The sequence below is a fragment of the Pseudophryne corroboree genome, chromosome 5 (genome assembly GCF_028390025.1).
Source record: "Pseudophryne corroboree isolate aPseCor3 chromosome 5, aPseCor3.hap2, whole genome shotgun sequence".
Classification (NCBI taxonomy): domain Eukaryota; kingdom Metazoa; phylum Chordata; class Amphibia; order Anura; family Myobatrachidae; genus Pseudophryne; species Pseudophryne corroboree.
The window spans coordinates 707,514,288-707,534,283 of NC_086448.1; the positions used below are offsets into that span (position 1 = coordinate 707,514,288).

The following is a 19,996-nucleotide window of genomic DNA, read 5'->3' on the forward strand; positions in this document are numbered from 1 at the left end:
GAATTTATGCAAACCTGTAAATGCCACAGAAATAATGAGAAGATTTGTGGCACATCCGTCCCTTGTAAATAAAAATGTGGCCACTAATTCACTGGGATAAGGCAATTAAACTGTAATTCTTCCACTGGTAGTTAAAGTCAAAAGTAAACCAACCTTATATGTGGTATTCACAAACGGCCGGTCTTACAGTGGTGCGAGCATTTCCACATCAGGCTTCAGTGGCAGAGCTTTTTCCACCGTCACAAAGCCTCACACAGTTGTTACAGAAAATAGACGTACAGTAGTTGCTCAAACCAGTTTCCCATGGAAACAACATTCAATGTGTACATTCAATTATTGCATTATAGTAACAGTTTACACTGGAAAATGTGTAATGCCTTTTGCGCCTCAAGACGGCATGGACCTTGATAAAAAAAAAAAGTAGCTTGCATCTAACTGAGGAGAATAGGTCTCACCTTAAAATGGGTATGGATCACCAGATCTACATTACAAAGGTCTACAGTCATTAGGTCAACCACTTTTGGTCGACAGGGTCAAAAGGTCGACACATGTCAAGGTTGACCTGTCCAAAGATCGACAGTAGGAAAGATTGACAGGGTTAAATGGTCGACACATGAAACAATCAAAAGCAGAATAGGTCGACACAAAAAAGTCAACACAACATTTTAACTTTTGTTGTTGTTGTTTTTGCAGTCAAAGCAGATGGAACCCCAATTAGTGTACCACCTTCGCTCTCCATACTTCAGGCAAGGATACTATTCCCAACCGTAGTACACGTGGATGGAAAAAGTATGAAAAAGTTGATAAAAATGCAAAAAGCCCCCCCCCCCAAAAAAAAGCTGTTGACCATAAGCATTGTCAACCTTTTCATGGTCGACCTAGAGCCCGGATATCTCCTAAAATAATGGGGAGATTTTACAATGAGACCCATGGCCTTAACGGAAGTCTAACAAAACACAGTATCTTTCAGGAAAATGGATATACAAACATTAAAACTCCCCAAGTAAGGACAACTTTAAAAGGCATCTGTAAAAGAAAATAAAACCCCCCAAATATTACTGTAAATTATTGCAGCCTGGCCTCTTTAAAAGATAAAAATAACAAAAATTTGCATTGAGAATTTGAAACGGTCTGGAACTAAATCAAAAGTGACCATTGGGTGAAAGTATTTACATTACTGGAATACACTTGAAAGTTACAAGATAAGGAGAATGTTTGGAACTGCAATGCAGGGTTGGGAAATCACTGGATTACAGAGAATGGCAGGAGCTGCTGTGCAAAAACATCTGGCAAGCCATAAGTTTCCTTGGCAGGCAGTATACCCTTTGTGAATGTCATCTCTTTGTAAGAAGGAGTGGAGGAAATCACGAACTTGACAATGGCAAACCTGCGAGTTAGGATGCATGTGTAGTGTGCAGTGCTGTACTCATGGATTTGGAACAACTGTTCAAGAAAGGGCTCACGAATTTGACTATTCCCATAGAGAAAAAACAAAACAAAAGCCGTTCTAGATTTCCCGGCATGGATTATAAAGTGATGGTTCTCTCAGGGATGTCTGGTGCCAACAGAGGAGATTTGGAAGTGTGTGGCAATACGTAAGCAGCGAACATGAAAATGCTAATATTTTGTATTATATTTCTGGTCTGCCAAGCGAGAACATAATTTTCCATTGACTGTAGATGTTTAAGAGGACTTGTCACTAAATTCTTTTTTTTTTTAATAACGACATAGTACTATGTGAAACAAGTGTGTGACTAGAACTTTGTGGGCCCCACAGCATAATTTTTAAGCTCCCCAAACTCAGGTCTTCACCACCCGAGGAATTAACCATGGGGATAAAAAGATAAATAAATAAAAATGGTGAAACATGGGGAAAAAAAAGTCTGCACGGTACATTGGGTTGGGGCCCCCTAAGCCGCTGGGCCCCATAGCAATCGCACCCCTTGCACCCACTATAGTTATGTCCCTGATGTCAACTATGTAATATGAACCACCACCAAGCAGGTCATGTGACCATAGAGGTGGAGAATGATGCGACAGTGAAAACAGAACCAAGGTCCCTTTACTCACAACATCAAGTGCCTTGTGACTGTGGTTGACATGGTAATTAGTTTTATATGCTTTATTACAAACAGTGAAAGGGAGGGTTCACAGGGAGGATAGGGACAAAACAGGACACATACCAAAGCTGTGCATAAAAGCATGGGAGCAACAAATAGGACTAGAGACGCTATAGGATGAGTCCTGAAGGTGTCCTGGTTGCACAGGTAGACAAGGTGGTAAGCAGTCTTCATGTCAACCATGTGAAAATTCTGACATTCGCAATGTTGACATGGACATAATGTTACCAACAAATAGAAGGCTAGTTATACCAGCGCATGTGGTGCTGGACAAGTTAATCCGGCGGTCAGCGTATTCGGAAAGACGTTTATGGGAAGCCGGGAGCAGCAGCCAGAGACTTTCCACTTTTACATGCTCTAAAGAACTGTCCGCTGCCAGTTCTTGCCTTGGACTGGTAATTATCCACTCTGCCGATCTAAACGAATACTTGCTGTATATAGATCGCTTTTGGATGTCTTGTCACATGCCTATAAGGACTGTCTAACACCAGTTCTAACGGCTCTTAGGTAATTGTACATTTTTTTGACCAACCACAAAAAGACTTTATGGAATAAATCTGTGTGGCTTTTTAATGCATATTTTATTAAAACAGTATTATACTATGTACATCTACTACTGCCATTGAAAAGAAAAAATTATATTGAAGCCCTACAGATGTGTCTATTGGGAATAAGTATTTCCTCTTTTATACATGACCTGGTGTAACTAGCCTTCTATTTGTTGCTGATTAGTAATTTGGTGGAGGGTAAGGAAAACCTCTATTTTTGAAGTGCAAGTTTTTCAGCTGCGTGACTGCACAGTGTCTTGGGTAAACCTAGTGTATTATGGACATCGGGGGTCATTCCGAGTTGATCGTAGCTGTGCTAAATTTAGCACAGCTACGATCATCTTCTCTGACATGCGGGGGGACGCCCAGCACAGGGCTAGTCCACCCTGCATGTCAGTCTGCCCCTCCCCCCTTCCCGCACAAGTAGAAAAGCATCGCACATGCTTTTGTACTTGTGGAGTAACTCCCGGCCAGCGCAGCTACTGCGGCTGGTCGGGAGATGTCGTCGCTGCCCCTGGTCGCAGCGGCTGCGTGTGACATCACGCAGCCGCTGCGGCCCGCCCACCGCACAGTCCTGCCACGCCTGCGTTAGCCGGACCGCGCCGCCCCCTCCCGCCCAGCGACCGCCTCTGCCTGTCAATCAGGCAGAGGCGATCGCTAGGGAATGACGGCCTTCAGCCATCTGGCATGCGCAGTTCTGACCCGATCACTGCGCTGCGATAAACTGCAGCGAGCGATCGGGTCGGAATGACCCCCATAATGTTGTCAGACACAATGGTGACAGAACATGTTAGAGCTAGGTTAGGCTTAGGCTCATATAAATAATAATTCACCATTAGCCAACAAAGTAATAAAATAAATGCACTGGCCCAATAGTAATTATACAAATTGCTCCCCACAGTAATTACAGACATTGCTCCCCACAGTAATTACACACATTGCCCCCCAATAGCAATAAAAATAAGAATTTACTTACCGATAATTCTATTTCTCGTAGTCCGTAGTGGATGCTGGGGACTCCGTCAGGACCATGGGGATTAGCGGCTCCGCAGGAGACAGGGCACAAAAGTAAAAGCTTTAGGATCAGGTGGTGTGCACTGGCTCCTCCCCCTATGACCCTCCTCCAAGCCTCAGTTAGGATACTGTGCCCGGACGAGCGTACACAATAAGGAAGGATTTTGAATCCCGGGTAAGACTCATACCAGCCACACCAATCACACTGTACAACCTGTGATCTGAACCCAGTTAACAGCATGATAACAGAGGAGCATCTGAAAAGATGGCTCACAACAATAATAACCCGATTTTTGTAACAATAACTATGTACAAGTATTGCAGACAATCCGCACTTGGGATGGGCGCCCAGCATCCACTACGGACTACGAGAAATAGAATTATCGGTAAGTAAATTCTTATTTTCTCTGACGTCCTAAGTGGATGCTGGGGACTCCGTCAGGACCATGGGGATTATACCAAAGCTCCCAAACGGGCTGGAGAGTGCGGATGACTCTGCAGCACCGAATGAGAGAACTCCAGGTCCTCCTCAGTCAGGGTGTGCCCCTGACCAAGTATCAGCTCGGCAAAGTTGTAAAGCCGAGACCCCTCGGGCAGCCGCCCAAGATGAGCCCACCTTCCTTGTGGAATGGGCATTTACATATTTTGGCTGTGGCAGGCCTGCCACAGAATGTGCAAGCTGAATTGTACTACACATCCAACTAGCAATCGTCTGCTTAGAAGCAAGAGCACCCAGTTTTTTGGGTGCATACAGGATAACAGCAAGTCAGTTTTTCTGACTCCAGCCGTCCTGGAAACTATATTTTCAGGGCCCTGACAACATCTAGCAACTTGGAGTCCTCCAAGTCCCTAGTAGCCGCAGGTACCACAATAAGCTGGTTCGGGTGAAACACTGACACCACCTTAGGGAGAAACTGGGGACGAGTCCGCAGCTCTGCCCTGTCCGAATGGACAATCAGATATGGGCTTTTTTGAGACAAACGCCGCCAATTCTGACACTCGCCTGGCCGAGGCCAGGGCCAACAGCATGGTCACTTTCCCTGTGAGATATTTCAAATCCACAGATTTGAGCGGTTTAAACCAATGTGATTTTAGGAATCCCAGAACTACGTTGAGATCCCACAGTGCCACTGGAGGCACAAAAGGGGGTTGTATATGCAGTACTCCCTTGACAAACTTCTGGACTTCAGGAACTGAAGCCAATTCTTTCTGGAAGAAAATCGACAGGGCCGAAATTTGAACCTTAATGGACCCCAATTTGAGGCCCATAGACACTCCTGTTTGCAGGAAATGCAGGAAACGACCGAGTTGAAATTTCTTCATGGGGCCTTCCTGGCCTCACACCACGCAACATATTTTCGCCACCTGTGGTGATAATGTTGTGCGGTCACCTCCTTCCTGGCTTTGACCAGGGTAGGAATGACCTCTTCCGGAATGCCTTTTTCCCTTAGGATCCGGCGTTCAACCGCCATGCCGCCAAACGCAGCCGCGGTAAGTCTTGGAACAGACATAGTACTTACTGAAGCAAGTCCCTTCTTAGCGGCAGAGGCCATGAGTCCTCTGTGAGCATCTCTTGAAGTTCCGGGTACCAAGTTCTTCTTGGCCAATCCGGAGCCACGAGTATAGTTCTTACTCCTCTACGTCTTATAATTCTCAATACCTTGGGTATGAGAAGCAGAGGAGGGAAGACATACACTGACTGGTACACCCACGGTGTTACCAGAACGTCCACAGCTATTGCCTGAGGGTCTTTTGACCTGGCGCAATACTTGTCCAGTTTTTTGTTCAGGCGGGACGCCATCATGTCCACCTTTGGTTTCCAACGGTTCACAATCATGTGGAAGACTTCCCGATGAAGTCCCCACTCTCCCGGGTGGAGGTTGTGTCCCGGAATGAACACTGCTGACAGTGCTATCACATGATTTTCCGCCCAGCGAAAAATCCTTGCAGTTTCTGCCATTGCCCTCCTGCTTCTTGTGCCGCCCTGTCTGTTTACGTGGGCGACTGCCGTGATGTTGTCCCACTGGATCAATACCGGCTGACCTTGAAGCAGAGGTCTTGCTAAGCTTAGAGCATTGTAAATTGCCCTTAGCTCCAGTATATTTATGTGGAGAAAAATCTCCAGACTTGATCACACTCCCTGGAAATTTTTTCCCTGTGTGACTGCTCCCCAGCCTCTCAGGCTGGCCTTCGTGGTCACCAGCATCCAATCCTGAATGCCGAATCTGCGGCCCTCTAGAAGATGAGCACTCTGTAACCACCACAGGAGAGACACCCTTGTCCTTGGAGATAGGGTTATCCGCTGATGCATCTGAAAATGCGATCCGGACCATTTGTCCAGCAGATCCCACTGAAAAGTTCTTGCGTGGAATCTGCCGAATGGAATCGCTTCGTAATAAGCCACCATTTTTCCCAGGACTCTTGTGCAATGATGCACTGACACTTTTCCTGGTTTTAGGAGGTTCCTGACTAGCTCGGATAACTCCCTGGCTTTCTCCTCCGGGAGAAACACCTTTTTCTGGACTGTGTCCAGAACCATCCCTAGGAAAAGCAGACGTGTCGTCGGAAACGGCTGCGATTTTGGATATTTAGAATCCACCCGTGCTGTCGTAGAACTACTTGAGATAGTGCTACTCCGACTTCCAACTGTTCTCTGGACCTTGCCCTTATCAGGAGATCGTCCAAGTAAGGGATAATTAAGACGCCTTTTCTTTGAAGAAGAATCATCATTTCGGCCATTACTTTGGTAAAGACCCGGGGTGCCGTGGACAATCCAAACGGCAGCGTCTGAAACTGATAGTGACAGTTCCGTACCACGAACCTGAGGTACCCTTGGTGAGAAGGGCAATTTGGGACATGGAGGTAAGCATCCTTGATGTCCAGGGACACCATATAGTCCCCTTCTTCCTGGTTCGCTATCACTGCTCTGAGTGACTCCATCTTGATTTGAACCTTTGTATGTAAGTGTTCAAAGATTTCCCATTTAGAATAGGTCTCACCGAGCCGTCTGGCTTCAGTACCACAATATAGTGTGGAATAATACCCCTTTCCTTGTTGTAGGAGGGGTACTTTGATTATCACCTGCTGGGAATACAGCTTGTGAATTGTTTCCAATACTGCCTCCCTGTTGGAGGAAGACGTTGGTAAAGCAGACATCAGGAGCCTGCGAGGGGGAGACGTCTCGAATCTCCAGTTTGTACCCCTGGGATACTACTTGTAGGATCCAGGGGTCCACTTGCGAGTGAGCCCACTACGCGCTGAACTCTTGAGACGACCCCCCACCGCACTTGAGTCCGCTTGTACGGCCCCAGCGTCATGCTGAGGACTTGGCAGAAGCTGTGGAGGGCTTCTGTTCCTGGGAATGGGCTGCCTGCTGCAGTCTTCTTCCCTTTCCTCTATCCCTGGGCAGATATGACTGGCCTTTTGCCCGCTTGCCCTTATGGGGACGAAAGGACTGAGGCTGAAAAGACGGTGTCTTTTTCTGCTGAGATGTGATTTGGGGTAAAAAAGGTGGATTTTCCAGCTGTTGCCGAGGCCACCAGGTCCGATGGACCGACCCCAAATAACTCCTCCCCTTTATACGGCAATACTTCCATGTGCCGTTTGGAATCTGCATCACCTGACCACTGTCGTGTCCATAAACATCTTCTGGCAGATATGGACATCGCACTTACTCTTGATGCCAGAGTGCAAATATCCCTCTGTGCATCTCGCACATATAGAAATGCATCCTTTAAATGCTCTATAGTCAATAAAATACTGTCCCTGTCAAGGGTATCAATATTTTCAGTCAGGGAATCCGACCAAGCCACCCCAGCGCTGCACATCCAGGCTGAGGCGATCGCTGGTCGCAGTATAACACCAGTATGTGTGTATATACCTTTTTAGGATATTTTCCAGCCTCTCAGCTGGCTCCTTGAGGGCGGCCCTATCTGGAGACGGTACCGCCACTTGTTTTGATAAGCGTGTGAGCGCCTTATCCACCCTAAAGGGTGTTTCCCAACGCGCCCTAACTTCTGGCGGGAAAGGGTATACCGCCAATAATTTTCTATCGGGGGAAACCCACGCATCATCACACACTTCATTTAATTTATCTGATTCAGGAAAAACTACAGGTAGTTTTTTCACACCCCACATAATACCCTTCTTGTGGTACTTGTAGTATCAGAAATATGTAACACCTCCTTCATTGCCCTTAACATGTAACGTGTGGCCCTAAAGGAAAATACGTTTGTTTCTTCACCGTCGACACTGGAGTCAGTGTCAGTGTCTGTGTCGACCGACTGAGGTAAATGAGCGTTTTACAGCCCCTGACGGTGTTTGAGACGCCTGGACAGGTACTAATTTGTTTGCCGGCCGTCTCATGTCGTCAACCGACCTTGCAGCGTGTTGACATTATCACGTAATTCCTTAAATAAGCCATCCATTCCGGTGTCGACTCCCTAGAGAGTGACATCACCATTTCAGGCAATTGCTCCGCCTCCTCACCAACATCGTCCTCATACATGTCGACACACACGTACCGACACACAGCACACACACAGGGAATGCTCTGATAGAGGACAGGACCCCACTAGCCCTTTGGGGAGACAGAGGGAGAGTTTGCCAGCACACACCAAAAACGCTATAATTATACAGGGACAACCTTTATATAAGTGTTTTTCCCTTATAGCATTTTAATATATATATACATATCGCCAAATAAGTGCCCCCCCTCTCTGTTTTAACCCTGTTTCTGTAGTGCAGTGCAGGGGAGAGCCTGGGAGCCTTCCCACCAGCATTTCTGTGAGGGAAAATGGCGCTGTGTGCTGAGGAGAATAGGCCCCGCCCCCTTTTCGGCGGGCTTCTTCTCCCGTTTTTCTGAGACCTGGCAGGGGTTAAATACATCCATATAGCCCCCAGGGGCTATATGTGATGTATTTTTAGCCAGAATAAGGTACTATCATTGCTGCCCAGGGCGCCCCCCCCCAGCGCCCTGCACCCTCAGTGACCGCTGCTATGAAGTGTGCTGACAACAATGGCGCACAGCTGCAGTGCTGTGCGCTACCTTATGAAGACTGAAGAGTCTTCTGCCGCCGTTTCTGGACCTTCACTTTTCGGCATCTGCAAGGGGGGTCGGCGGCGCGGCTCCGGGACGAACCCCAGGGTGAGACCTGTGTTCCGACTCCCTCTGGAGCTAATGGTGTCCAGTAGCCTAAGAAGCCAATCCATCCTGCACGCAGGTGAGTTCACTTCTCTCCCCTAAGTCCCTCGTAGCAGTGAGCCTGTTGCCAGCAGGACTCACTGAAAATAAAAAACCTAACAAACTTTTACTCTAAGCAGCTCTTTAGGAGAGCCACCTAGATTGCACCCTTCTCGGCCGGGCACAAAAATCTAACTGAGGCTTGGAGGAGGGTCATAGGGGGAGGAGCCAGTGCACACCACCTGATCCTAAAGCTTTTACTTTTGTGCCCTGTCTCCTGCGGAGCCGCTAATCCCCATGGTCCTGACGGAGTCCCCAGCATCCACTTAGGACGTCAGAGAAATAAATAAAAATGCACTGGTCACTACTTATGAGTATAGTATCTGTCAGCTGTGAAAGGAGATCAGCTTTCTCTGTCCCTTAGTCAGCGGTGGGACTTTATGCAGCTGGACCATCAAGCATGGAGCAGGGAGGAGTAAACTGCAGAAAGGCGTGAGGAGCAGAGAAGAGTGAGGAGCAAGGAGAAGTGAAGAGCAGGGAGGAGTGAAGAGCAGGGAGGAGTGAAGAGCAGGGAGGAGTGAAGAGCAATGAGAAGTGAAGAGCAATGAGAAGTGAAGAGCAATGAGAAGTGAAGAGCAGGGAGGAGTGAAGATCAGGGAGGAGTGAAGATCAGGGAGGAGTCAGAAACAGGCTGGCATACAGGCGACTTACAATATCACGATGGGTCTCCATAGGTCACAACCCGGGATGCATCTGGGTCACCCAAAGAGCCCAGCTCTACCTGAGCCGAGGACGAAATTGAAGTGATGACAGCGGGATCTCTGGCCAGCGGCACATTTGAGAACCGCTCATGACACACTAGTGTCTTGCGGCACAGAAGTTAAAAAATGCTGCCCTAAACGCTATGTCAACATGTACAATGTGGACATTATGGCCACATGGACATAGCATCCATGTCAACCTTCTGAATATCACCATTTTGTACCACACCCATATAGGCAGGATAACATGAGGAAACAGGGCCCTGACAATGACTGCTTACAATCAGAAGATCTTGGAATGATGTTTCCTGTATTTAATGGCTGTATTTTCTACATGAGATACATGGCTTTACACACTGGAATATAGTGATGTGTAGCAGATAGACGGAACTGCTATATCCTGTATAAAACTCTTGATACGCTTAAGGGCCCTACACATTTAACGATCCGCCGCCTAGCTGCCCGACGGCGGATACGGCCGACGGGCAACCCGGCGGCGGGGGGAGTGAAGTTTCTTCACTCCCCCCGTCACACGGCTCCATAGAAGTGCAGGCAAATATGGACGAGATCGTCCATATTGGCCTGCATGCACAGCCGTCGGGGCACCAGCGATGAACGAGCGCAGGCCGTGCATCGTTCATCGCTGGTGCCTCCACACTGAAAGATATGAACGGTATCTCGTTCATTAATGAACGAGATCGTTCATATCTTTGAGAATTATCGCCCAGTGTGTAGGGCCTATTACTTGTGCTTTGGCAACGTCACAGATCTCTGTGACTGGCAATCACAGTGAGCGTACTAACTCATGTAGAAGTCAAGGCTAATGCAAAGTCTCCATTTCATCTTTATCTACATATACAGATTTTTTTTTTTATTGGACTGTTCTCTATAGTTCGTTTTGCTGGACCTTTTTGTACAACTACTTATTGTATAAAGTGGTGCCCAACCCCTTTCTATCCAGGCATTCACTAAATAGTGTATTTGGTTGCAACAAATTTATGAGGCTTTTTACTTTGTTTAATACCGGTTTTGGGTTTTAATGCATATCCAGAGTAACAGCCGCCATCAATGGATGCCACCAACAACACAGATGCTGTTGAGAACAGATACTCTCTAAAAGCGGAGAGACCATTACAGGGGACTTGAAACCCCCAATAAGCAGCTGCAGTTCCTAACCATTTTATATCTACCACGTTTTATATCTAATGTGGTGACAGCTCTGCCTTAAACAGAAGCCAGATGACAATAAACACCCCTACCTTACTGTACAACTCAATTATGAATGACGTCAGCCATGTTTACATATGTGCTTTACAAGATTGTCTATGACAGGGTCATTTTTACAACTCTAGACACAATTTAGGGAAAATACACTAAGTTTATGTCTAGAAAAACCTCTCCAAGTTGCAATATTAGTTTTATCTGCAATAATCAGAAGCAGCAGTATTAGTTCATTACCCTATCCTATTAAAGTCTCATCGCTAGCAGACACAGCTGAAGCATGGTACAGTATATTTCCAGTCTCAGTGGGAATCGGGCTCTTGGCTTGTCTGCTATGCTTGAGAAGGTCACCCCCTGCGGAGTAAAACTAGGGGGAGCATGGAAAACACACATGTCAGAAAGCCAGCTTACTTGATCATTAGAGGAACATAAAGGCAACCATATCCAGCAATGATATATAACACAATCATCATGTCAGGGAAACATATGCTTGATTAGTATCCTCAACCATCATTAATCGGCGTGTCCAGGTCTCAGCGGTGGCCATTCTATTGTAAGAGCAACAAAGCAGTAGCAGGGATAGAATGAGACCTGGTTATAGTGCATTAAGTCCCCGGGAATAATTCAGCCATCTGCACAGAACCACATGACAAACTCACGTTTATGTCATTCATGTATGGGAATCTGTACATTTGTTTCTTTGGAAAATGCATACATGCATGCAAACTAAAGGGGTTTAACTGCTATAGCGATGTTAATGCTGGCAGTTATTGCTAATGAGAAGCAGACTTTTGGGGCAGAGCTGTATGCATAGCATTTGGCTTCATTAGCCTAAGTAACTTGAGGTGTATTGGCCACAGCTGAAAGTGTCATGTAATACACTATCTGAATGGAGGTGCCAAAGGAGAACATGTTTACGTTTGACGTGCTGCAGTCGGCAATTACTGATAATGAGGCTTTAACAAGACTTTGTCTCTGCAATTAACATAAATCTCCACTTACAACCTGTAAATATTTACGGCATGGCTGTCTGTTCAGCTACCAGGTACTTATTTAGTGCAAGCCTTAAAATTCTTCTATACGAGCTGGTCTCCATGTATTCTCTCTAATACACACAGCTGGATCATTTATTAACATTTACTTATACAGCACCAGCATATTCCAGCGCGCATTACAGTTGGGTACAAAACAGTAAGAGAACAAGACTGGGTAATAATAGACAGATGAAGAGGTAAGAGGCCCCTGTCTGCAAACATACAATCTATGGGGTATAGGTAGCAGATTTATTAATCCGTTATTTTTATAGCGTCTACATATTATGCTGACATTTACATATTTAATAGTTTGCATCTATGCTTGTCCGACTGTAGAATACAGTTTAAGTTCACTATCACACACAGGGCGGGATGTACTAAAGGAAAAATGCGGTAAAACCCCCGAAAACAGGGGTTTTACCGCATTTTCAAATGTACTAAGACCCTACTGCCAGTATTTCGCCATCCAGGGTATCGCCATCTCTGGATGGCGACACCCTATAGAAGCATATGGGCTTCTTATTGCCGACCGCCGCAACCTGCCGCAGACGCCGACCCCCCTCCCACCTTCCTCCAGGCAGCCCTGGTACCGGAAGGTAATCTCCTCCTCCCCCTAGCAACACCGCCGGAGGTCCTTCCGGGGGGGAGGAGGAGGCGCCGGCGGCAGCCTGCTGCTGTTTCTCGGCGTTAGAGAAGTGTGGAGACCCCTAGGAGGTGACGGAGACCCCTTGCAGACCACCTCACAGGTATCGCGGGGGGCCTCCGTCACCGCATTGCAAAATTGACCGCATATGTTAGTACATATGCGATCAACATCGCTGCGGTAGGTGGCGAGGGGCAGCGATGTATCTTAATACATCCCGCCCACAGAAACCAGTGAGACTACCTACAAATGGGTCCTCATACACCCAGCAATACCACATGCAGCGAGTGAGCCAAGGCTTGCACTGAGCGCCTTTTTCACCCTAATGTACTTCTTAGTTGCAATGTGATGTGCGAGGCTGCACGGGTTCATTTGATGCACTTGTACATCTCTGTGCAAATGAGCCTGACTCTGTGTACTAAGCACTACAAAACTTGTCATGAAAGAAAAAAAAAAAGGATATTGAAAGGTTTACGCAGTGACAGAAAAGGTGCAATGGTGAAATGAAATGAGCGACATGCTAGAAGATTGTGCATGCATGCACGCCAATCTAGCACCGGCGATAGCGCCGTGCTTTGCTATCGCTGTAGGGGGATACACACGGAGAGATCCGTGCTTACCTTCTAAGTAATCTAGTCAGATTGCTTAGAATTTAAGCATGGATCTCTCCGTGTGTACCCCCCTTTATAATCTAAAGGGGAGGGGCAGACATACAGGGGTGACACAGATGGGGTAGACAGTGAGCAAGGAACAGAGGGTTAGGATGAGATTAGGCTGGGTTTGGTGAAAAAGTGGGTCTTCAGAGCACGTTTAAAGGACAACTCACAACCTGTGGCAAATATATAAAGGCAAAATATAAAGTATGTGTCCTATTGTCTAATGCTAGCTACATGCTGCAATATGACAGCATGTTTGGCCTAAAAAACTACCACAATGATTATCTGCCAACAGCAATGGATTCCCACAAATTTGACCACCTACGTGTATATCTAAATTGCGCACTGATCTTGTAATTTGCAGAAGATCAGTTATCAGCTATGAATTAGGCCACCTGTGACTTCTCAGCTATTATGGTGATCAAGGGCTAGTGGCTAATCTTTGCAGTATACACTAGCATGGGGGGCGTAGCCGTGCCATCCTGGGGGTGTGGTTATGCGTCCCTGGCAAGCTTGAGCCCCCAGATATGAATGAGGACTTTGTACTTCCCTGCCCCACACACCATACATCATTATATGAGAGCACACTCCTCACTATACAATAAAAGCATTAATATTTCAGCCAGATACATGAAACTTATCTACAGGGCAGGGTACTTACTGCACGCAATGCAGGGTTTATTAATTCATATGCAGAAGATCTGCAATTAAACTACTAAGGACAGCTCTTCTGATAAGGCATGAGAACTTCGAGGTTTATGACTAGTTAGTGCTACATGTGCGGCCCTTGGAAAGAGAATGCACAAACCACGGGGGACACTGGGAGGGACCCTACTGATCCCTCTCAGGGAATTATGGTGACAGAAGTTCATTGGCTTCTATAGGCATTGCCAGCCTATCGGGTAAAAGTTTGGGAAAGTTTCACTTCAAACATATGGGGAATACATTCTGCCGTTGATATAGCCTGCCCAAAATACCAACCAACCAGCTCCTGTCAGAGCCTGTAATATGACAGTTAGAAGCTGATTAGTTAGTACTTTATCGGGCAGATGCACATAGGGGTATATTCAATTAGGGTCGAAAACTACAGTCTCGCGAAAAGACGGCAGTTTTCGACTTTTTAAGGTCGAATAGTGATTCGACCTATTCAGTCCCAGCAGTTTTTATTCAACTTGTCGAATAGTACGTGAATCGGCGGTATAGCTGCCGATTCACGTACTTTTGAGTGAAACGGGGCCAAACTCGACAGGATTTGGCCTCGTTTGCGACCATCTCAGTCAGCCATAAAAAAATGTCGGACTGAGATGTGGGACCCAGAGGAGGAGAGGGGGGGAGCCGCAGGCAGACGGGGGACAGCCGCAGGGCATACAGAGGAGAGAAGCGCTACAGCACAGCCCTGCAGCAGGATGTCTCACAGCCGCGCCGCTCACGGCAGCGTCCACCCAGCTCCAGCAAGTGAGGTCACGCTTGCTGGAGCCGGGTGGACACTACCGTGAGGTCTGGCGGCTGTGTGGCATCCTCCTGCAGCGCTGCTGTAGCGCTGATCTCCTCCGTCTGCCCGCGGCTATCCCCGCGGCTCCCCCTCCCTCTCCTCCTCTGCGTCCCTCATCTCAATTCGACTTTTTAAAAGTCGAATTGAGATGGGATTGAATAGGGGTTATCGGATCCATTCCGACAAATGCATGTCGGAATGGATCCGACCCTTATTGAATATACCCCTAAGCCTTGGATAGTGGAGAGAGATAAAGTAATAGACAATCCGCTAACTGCCATGTTACAGGCGGTGGGGCACATCTGCCTCACAGCCTTGGAGAGTTATAAAGTGGAGAGATAAATTGCCAACCAACCAGCTCCTAACTGCCATTTTTCAAATACAGCCTGTGACATGACAGTTAGGAGCTGATTGGCTGATCATTTATCTTTGTTCACTTTATCTCTCTCCAATACTTAGTACATAGACCCCATTGCACTTAAATCATTAACTACAGGAATAGAAGTATTGGCAAACAGTGAACAATAGGTGATTTCAGCGTGACTGTGTTTATTTAATACACATGCTGGGGCTGCACATTATGTAGCAGAAACCAAATGAAATGCCCAATCGTTCAGATTTTAGAGTACATATAAGGCAAGGTATGTAACGCATCCTGTGAAAAGAAAACAAAACAAAAAGAACACAAACATAACTCTAAAATAACCCAAATATCACAAGTTTTCTATTCTCGTTCTTGACTAATTCAGCTGTATTTGGTGCTCATTCAGAATATACACTCCATGGCAGCTGTCACTCCTGCGCGCAGAACGGAGCTATTCAACGGTTGCTCCAGTAGTGCGCAAACCGATGCCGCTGCTGGCATTTCAGCTTGCACCCCCCCAATGGGCGCAATCGTGATAACCCCTGCAATCTCCTGTCGCTTTAGGGGAGAGGTCGGGCTGCGATAACAATTGAACTCCCCCCCCCCCCCCCCCCCCCCCATGAGTTGGAGATAAACTGAAGACAAAAGTTACTTGTCAATATGTAAAACAGAAGTAATGTTCAATTTTTTTATTTGATCTGCAGAATATTTGCCTCATGTTGAGCTTGGCTGTGAAATCTGACACAGTTAATGACTAGAACTTGGTCACAACCATACCACCTACAGAATGATGAACTGATGACAGTCGTACCCTCAGCTCCTCAAAGAGTAATGGTCATAACTTTGACTCGCACCATATTAAGCTCATCTGTTACATAATTTCATTAGCACATAAAATAACCAAACCACAAGTGTACTTTTAATATTGTTTTGATTTTACAGTAAGGCCCGTACACACTGGTCGATATATCGGCCGTTCTCTTGAACGGCCGATATATCGCGGGACCGTCGGCCAGTGTGTACGGCCGATACGTCTGTGAACTCCGTCGTTCACAGACGTATCGCGTCGGCCGCGCTGCACAGCATATATTGGCGCGTCGCTGTGTGTGTACGGGGAGGTCGGCTGACCGCCCGTACACATGCTGCGGCGGCCGGCGGTGATTGACAGCTGAACTGGGCGGGCGTCGCCCAGTTCATGACGTCAGTCCCCGACGGATCGGGCAGTGTGTATGCACAAGCACACTGCCCGATCCGTCCATAGATATATCTTCAGATCAATTGATCTGCAGATATATCTACTAGCGTGTACCCACCTTAAGATGTATTATACTCCTTATGCAAGATTCAATTTGAAACAAAACAAGAGATTTGTGTAAGGTGATGGTCCTATCCAGGTGTGCTTCACCCGTCGCTAAAAAGTTCTGTGAAACACTATCATACTAAGATACGTGACCAAATTACATCTCTGTTCAGTAAATATAAGTGATGAAACAGTACTTACCAAACATAAGGACAGATATTAATGTAGTTAGTACAATGTGATATAGAAAACAGCCTTTCAAACACGGCTTTCTCACACGCAGACAAAAAAACAAAGCAAATGTGTGTGCTCTTTTTTCTATTCTTTTTATACTCTAAAACACAGAGCGCTTTCTACAGTAGAGTCGTGTAATTAAAACTACCTCCGTACTGAGCCATTTCCCACAGAGATTCAGTTCACGGGCTCAGCCTATGACAAAACCTATTACAACCCTATTTGGCTTCTCAGAACACCACTCTCTGTGGTAATGGATGCATGCTTCTGAGAAGATGGCCAACTCTTGTATCACACAAATAAGAGATAGTTTATTACCTGCAGCCACCCCTACTATAACTTATCTTTATAAATTTATCTTAAACTGTTTTTAACATTAACGTTTTGGAGAAGGGAGATCTTTGCGAAAACATGATCCCCGCCCTTTCCCCACATACGTTCAAATTAAGGGGCTAATTCAGATGGATCGCAAATCGCGATCCAACCGGAATTATTGCGATCGTCCTGCAGGCGCATACAAAGTGCCTGTCCTGCACATGCACCCGTACTTTCTGAGGAGGGGGGGCGGGCGCAGAAAATGCGATCACCTCTGCCTGTCAATCAGGCAGAGGCGGTTGCAGGGCGGGGTGGCGTCAACGCCCCTTTACCAGGGCGCAGACGGAGCATTGCGGGGGCAGAGCCGGCCAAACAGCGGTAGCGTGGCGCGACGTCAGGAGCATGCGCCGGCAGGAGGCATCCCTAATTCCTGCGATGAAGCAGAAATTGCGATACGATTGCAATTTCTGCTTCATTAAGGGGGGAGGCGGCAATAGGCGGCCCCCAGCATGCAATCCAAAGGATTGCAAATTATGCTAATTAGCAGAATTTGCAATCCTTACTGAATTAGGCCATAAATGCTATAATGTGTAATGAACAGCAGTACAGTAGGACTAAAATAACCAGTGGTCTTTTTCTGCATATATTATTTCTAGACATTCACAGTAAGATATTTTCCTAGTCAATGACCATAATCTGTACACATGCGGTCCTCAGTACATTACACCACGGTGTGCCTAGATCACACACAGTCACGATGCAGACACGAGATCACAATTGGTGGAGAGATTACGTAAATAACAGCTGGACAGAGCACAACTGTGAGCAGAGTTCCTTGCCTGTAGATGAGCGCATGGCCATTATCACTCTGAAAAAGGACTACGCCATTACTGGTATACACACTGGGCCTGATTCAAGTTTGTAAGTGCAGCAAAAAAAGCAAGCAACTGGGCAAAACCATGTTGCACTGCATGTGGGGCAAATGTAACATGTGCAGAAAGAGTTAGATTTGGGTGGCTGTGTTCAAGCTGAAATCTAAATTGCAGTGTACTAATAAAGCTGTCTAACATATGTTGGATACATGCAAAAGCAGCCAGTAATTACCATGCACAGGAAAAATATAACCCACACAAATCTAAATATCTCTGCACACGTTACATCTGGTCCACCTGCAGTGTAACATGGGTTTGCCTGGACGCTGGATTTTTAGCTTTACTTACAAACATGAATCCGGCCCACTGAACCTTCTAGTTGAACGTCAGCTGAGACTTTCAATGACAGACTCACTCTTCCTATTGTAAAGCACAGGTTCAAACACACAAAAGTACCATATGTACTAAAATGTACCTTGCTCACATGATTAAAACCAAAAATGAGTCTAAAATCTAGCAGTACTTTACTAGACAATCTGAAAAAAAGTTTAACTTAATGAAAGCAGTGGTTGTAAGGTGGTAGGAGTGCATCTCGAGTTTGTGGAAACATTGGAGGATTGGGGCACAAAATGTCTCCATCAAGTGTTAAAATAGACCAACAAAACTCATTAGTTCTTACTTAATAGGTAGACTGTAATTTAGGGATCAGTCTCTATAATGTCTGCTGCCTCCACTGCACAAAGACAATGGGTCCAACACACAGAGCAGGAGCATATTCAAGAAGAGAGGCATTGCAATAGAACAACCAATATACCTAATGAACCTTAGGTGTATGCTCCATTACAACACCCTAGGAAGGTTTTAATAAAAACTTGTTCTATACTAGCTAACCAACCATTTTGGGAGTGGAAGGTTTACTTTAAATAATGGTTTCCACTGCATTAAAGGCAAAAAAGAAAAAAAATCCCAGAAGAAACTCCAACTAGAAGCATGTGGACTACACAGGACGGTCTGTTTTCTGCCCGGTTGTAGATCTGAAAAACTTCACATGGGGTTTGTTTACAAAACAAATGAGCCTGGAGAGGCTTCCTGAGACAGAGGACTTCTACACAAACTGTCTTGGTCTAACGAACCAAACATATGGGGATTCCGGAATTAAATTCTTAATGTAAATAAACAAACTTCTGCTAGTAAACATGGAATTAACATCATTCTAATTATCACGCCTACAACTTAGTTATGCATTGCCATGGTGGCATGCTTGTTCAGGAAGCCTCAGGGTGTGAGGGCTAGCCTGGATTATTATTTAAGTGGGCAAGTAGGTGATGGATCTTGTTATACAAGTGTTCTGGCTCTCAGCATGACATTGAAACTAGATCCAAACAGGACGCTGCCGTCTAAAACCAGGATGCACTAACCTTCAGCCTTGAGACGAGACTCACTGTGTGCTGCTTCTGACAAGCATCCATAATTAATCTGTATTAGCAAAATTAAATGGTCAACCTTTCTTGGAACGTGCCGGGAGTCTACGCTCGGCAATATAGGTTTTGAGCTCCCTAACTAAAGCAAGTGCAAACACAGTGGCAGGAATCACGTATGTCCTGCAATAAATCAAAATATAATTCCCACTTCATTCGTTTAAGCAGCAGAGAGATATTGCGAGATAGATGTAACCTGCAGGTAATCAAACTGTATTGGTTTCCCACAGGAATTAAGAGGAAGGCATATTGGGTACCAGGCCAAGGCAACGATCCTGTTAAAGATAGACAGCGCTTGGATTGTGTCCAGGTTTGGATGAAGGGAGGAGAACATATCAAGATCATTCACAGACAAAAAGCCAAAGCACACAGATAAATTTGCTGCAGTGTAATGGCAGACAGATCTCATCGTGACACCAGACATTCAGCTGGAGGAACATTACTGTACATATCCAGAAAATGAAATAGTGGGTTATAGTGCAATATTACCATTTTCAGATTATTATAATATGTACAGATAATCTATCACACACTTTATTAATCACATTTAGATCCAAGAAAGGGTTATAAGACAAACTTGCCGCAAACAAGTTATGGAATACGTGCCATTTGGAACTATAATTATCCTTATCTATTGGAGATCGTCATTTAAAGTACCAGATACCATCTACATTGCTAAAGCTGCACACTGATTTGGTAACTGAACAATTTACTTTTTATAAGTTACCTGTTATAATTGGTTAGTGGATCCTGTAAAGTAAG

At 45.9% G+C, this 19,996-nt stretch overlaps 1 protein-coding gene across 10 annotated transcripts in view; it reads right to left on the reverse strand.

The window, feature by feature from the left end:
• The window catches only part of STAU2 (staufen double-stranded RNA binding protein 2), a 747,611-nt gene that overhangs the window by 183,546 nt on the left and 544,069 nt on the right, over positions 1-19,996 (reverse strand). For 3 of the 10 annotated variants that reach the window (XR_010177886.1, XM_063923928.1, XM_063923930.1), the window contains exon 15: positions 19,962-19,984. The exons of the other annotated variants lie outside the window; for them this stretch is intronic. Coding sequence is in view for 2 of the 3 variants with exons in the window: in XM_063923928.1 (XP_063779998.1) it covers positions 19,962-19,984 (23 nt within the window). In the remaining variant the exon portion in view is untranslated. The remainder of the gene's footprint in view (positions 1-19,961; positions 19,985-19,996) is intronic. 10 annotated transcript variants of the gene reach the window in all.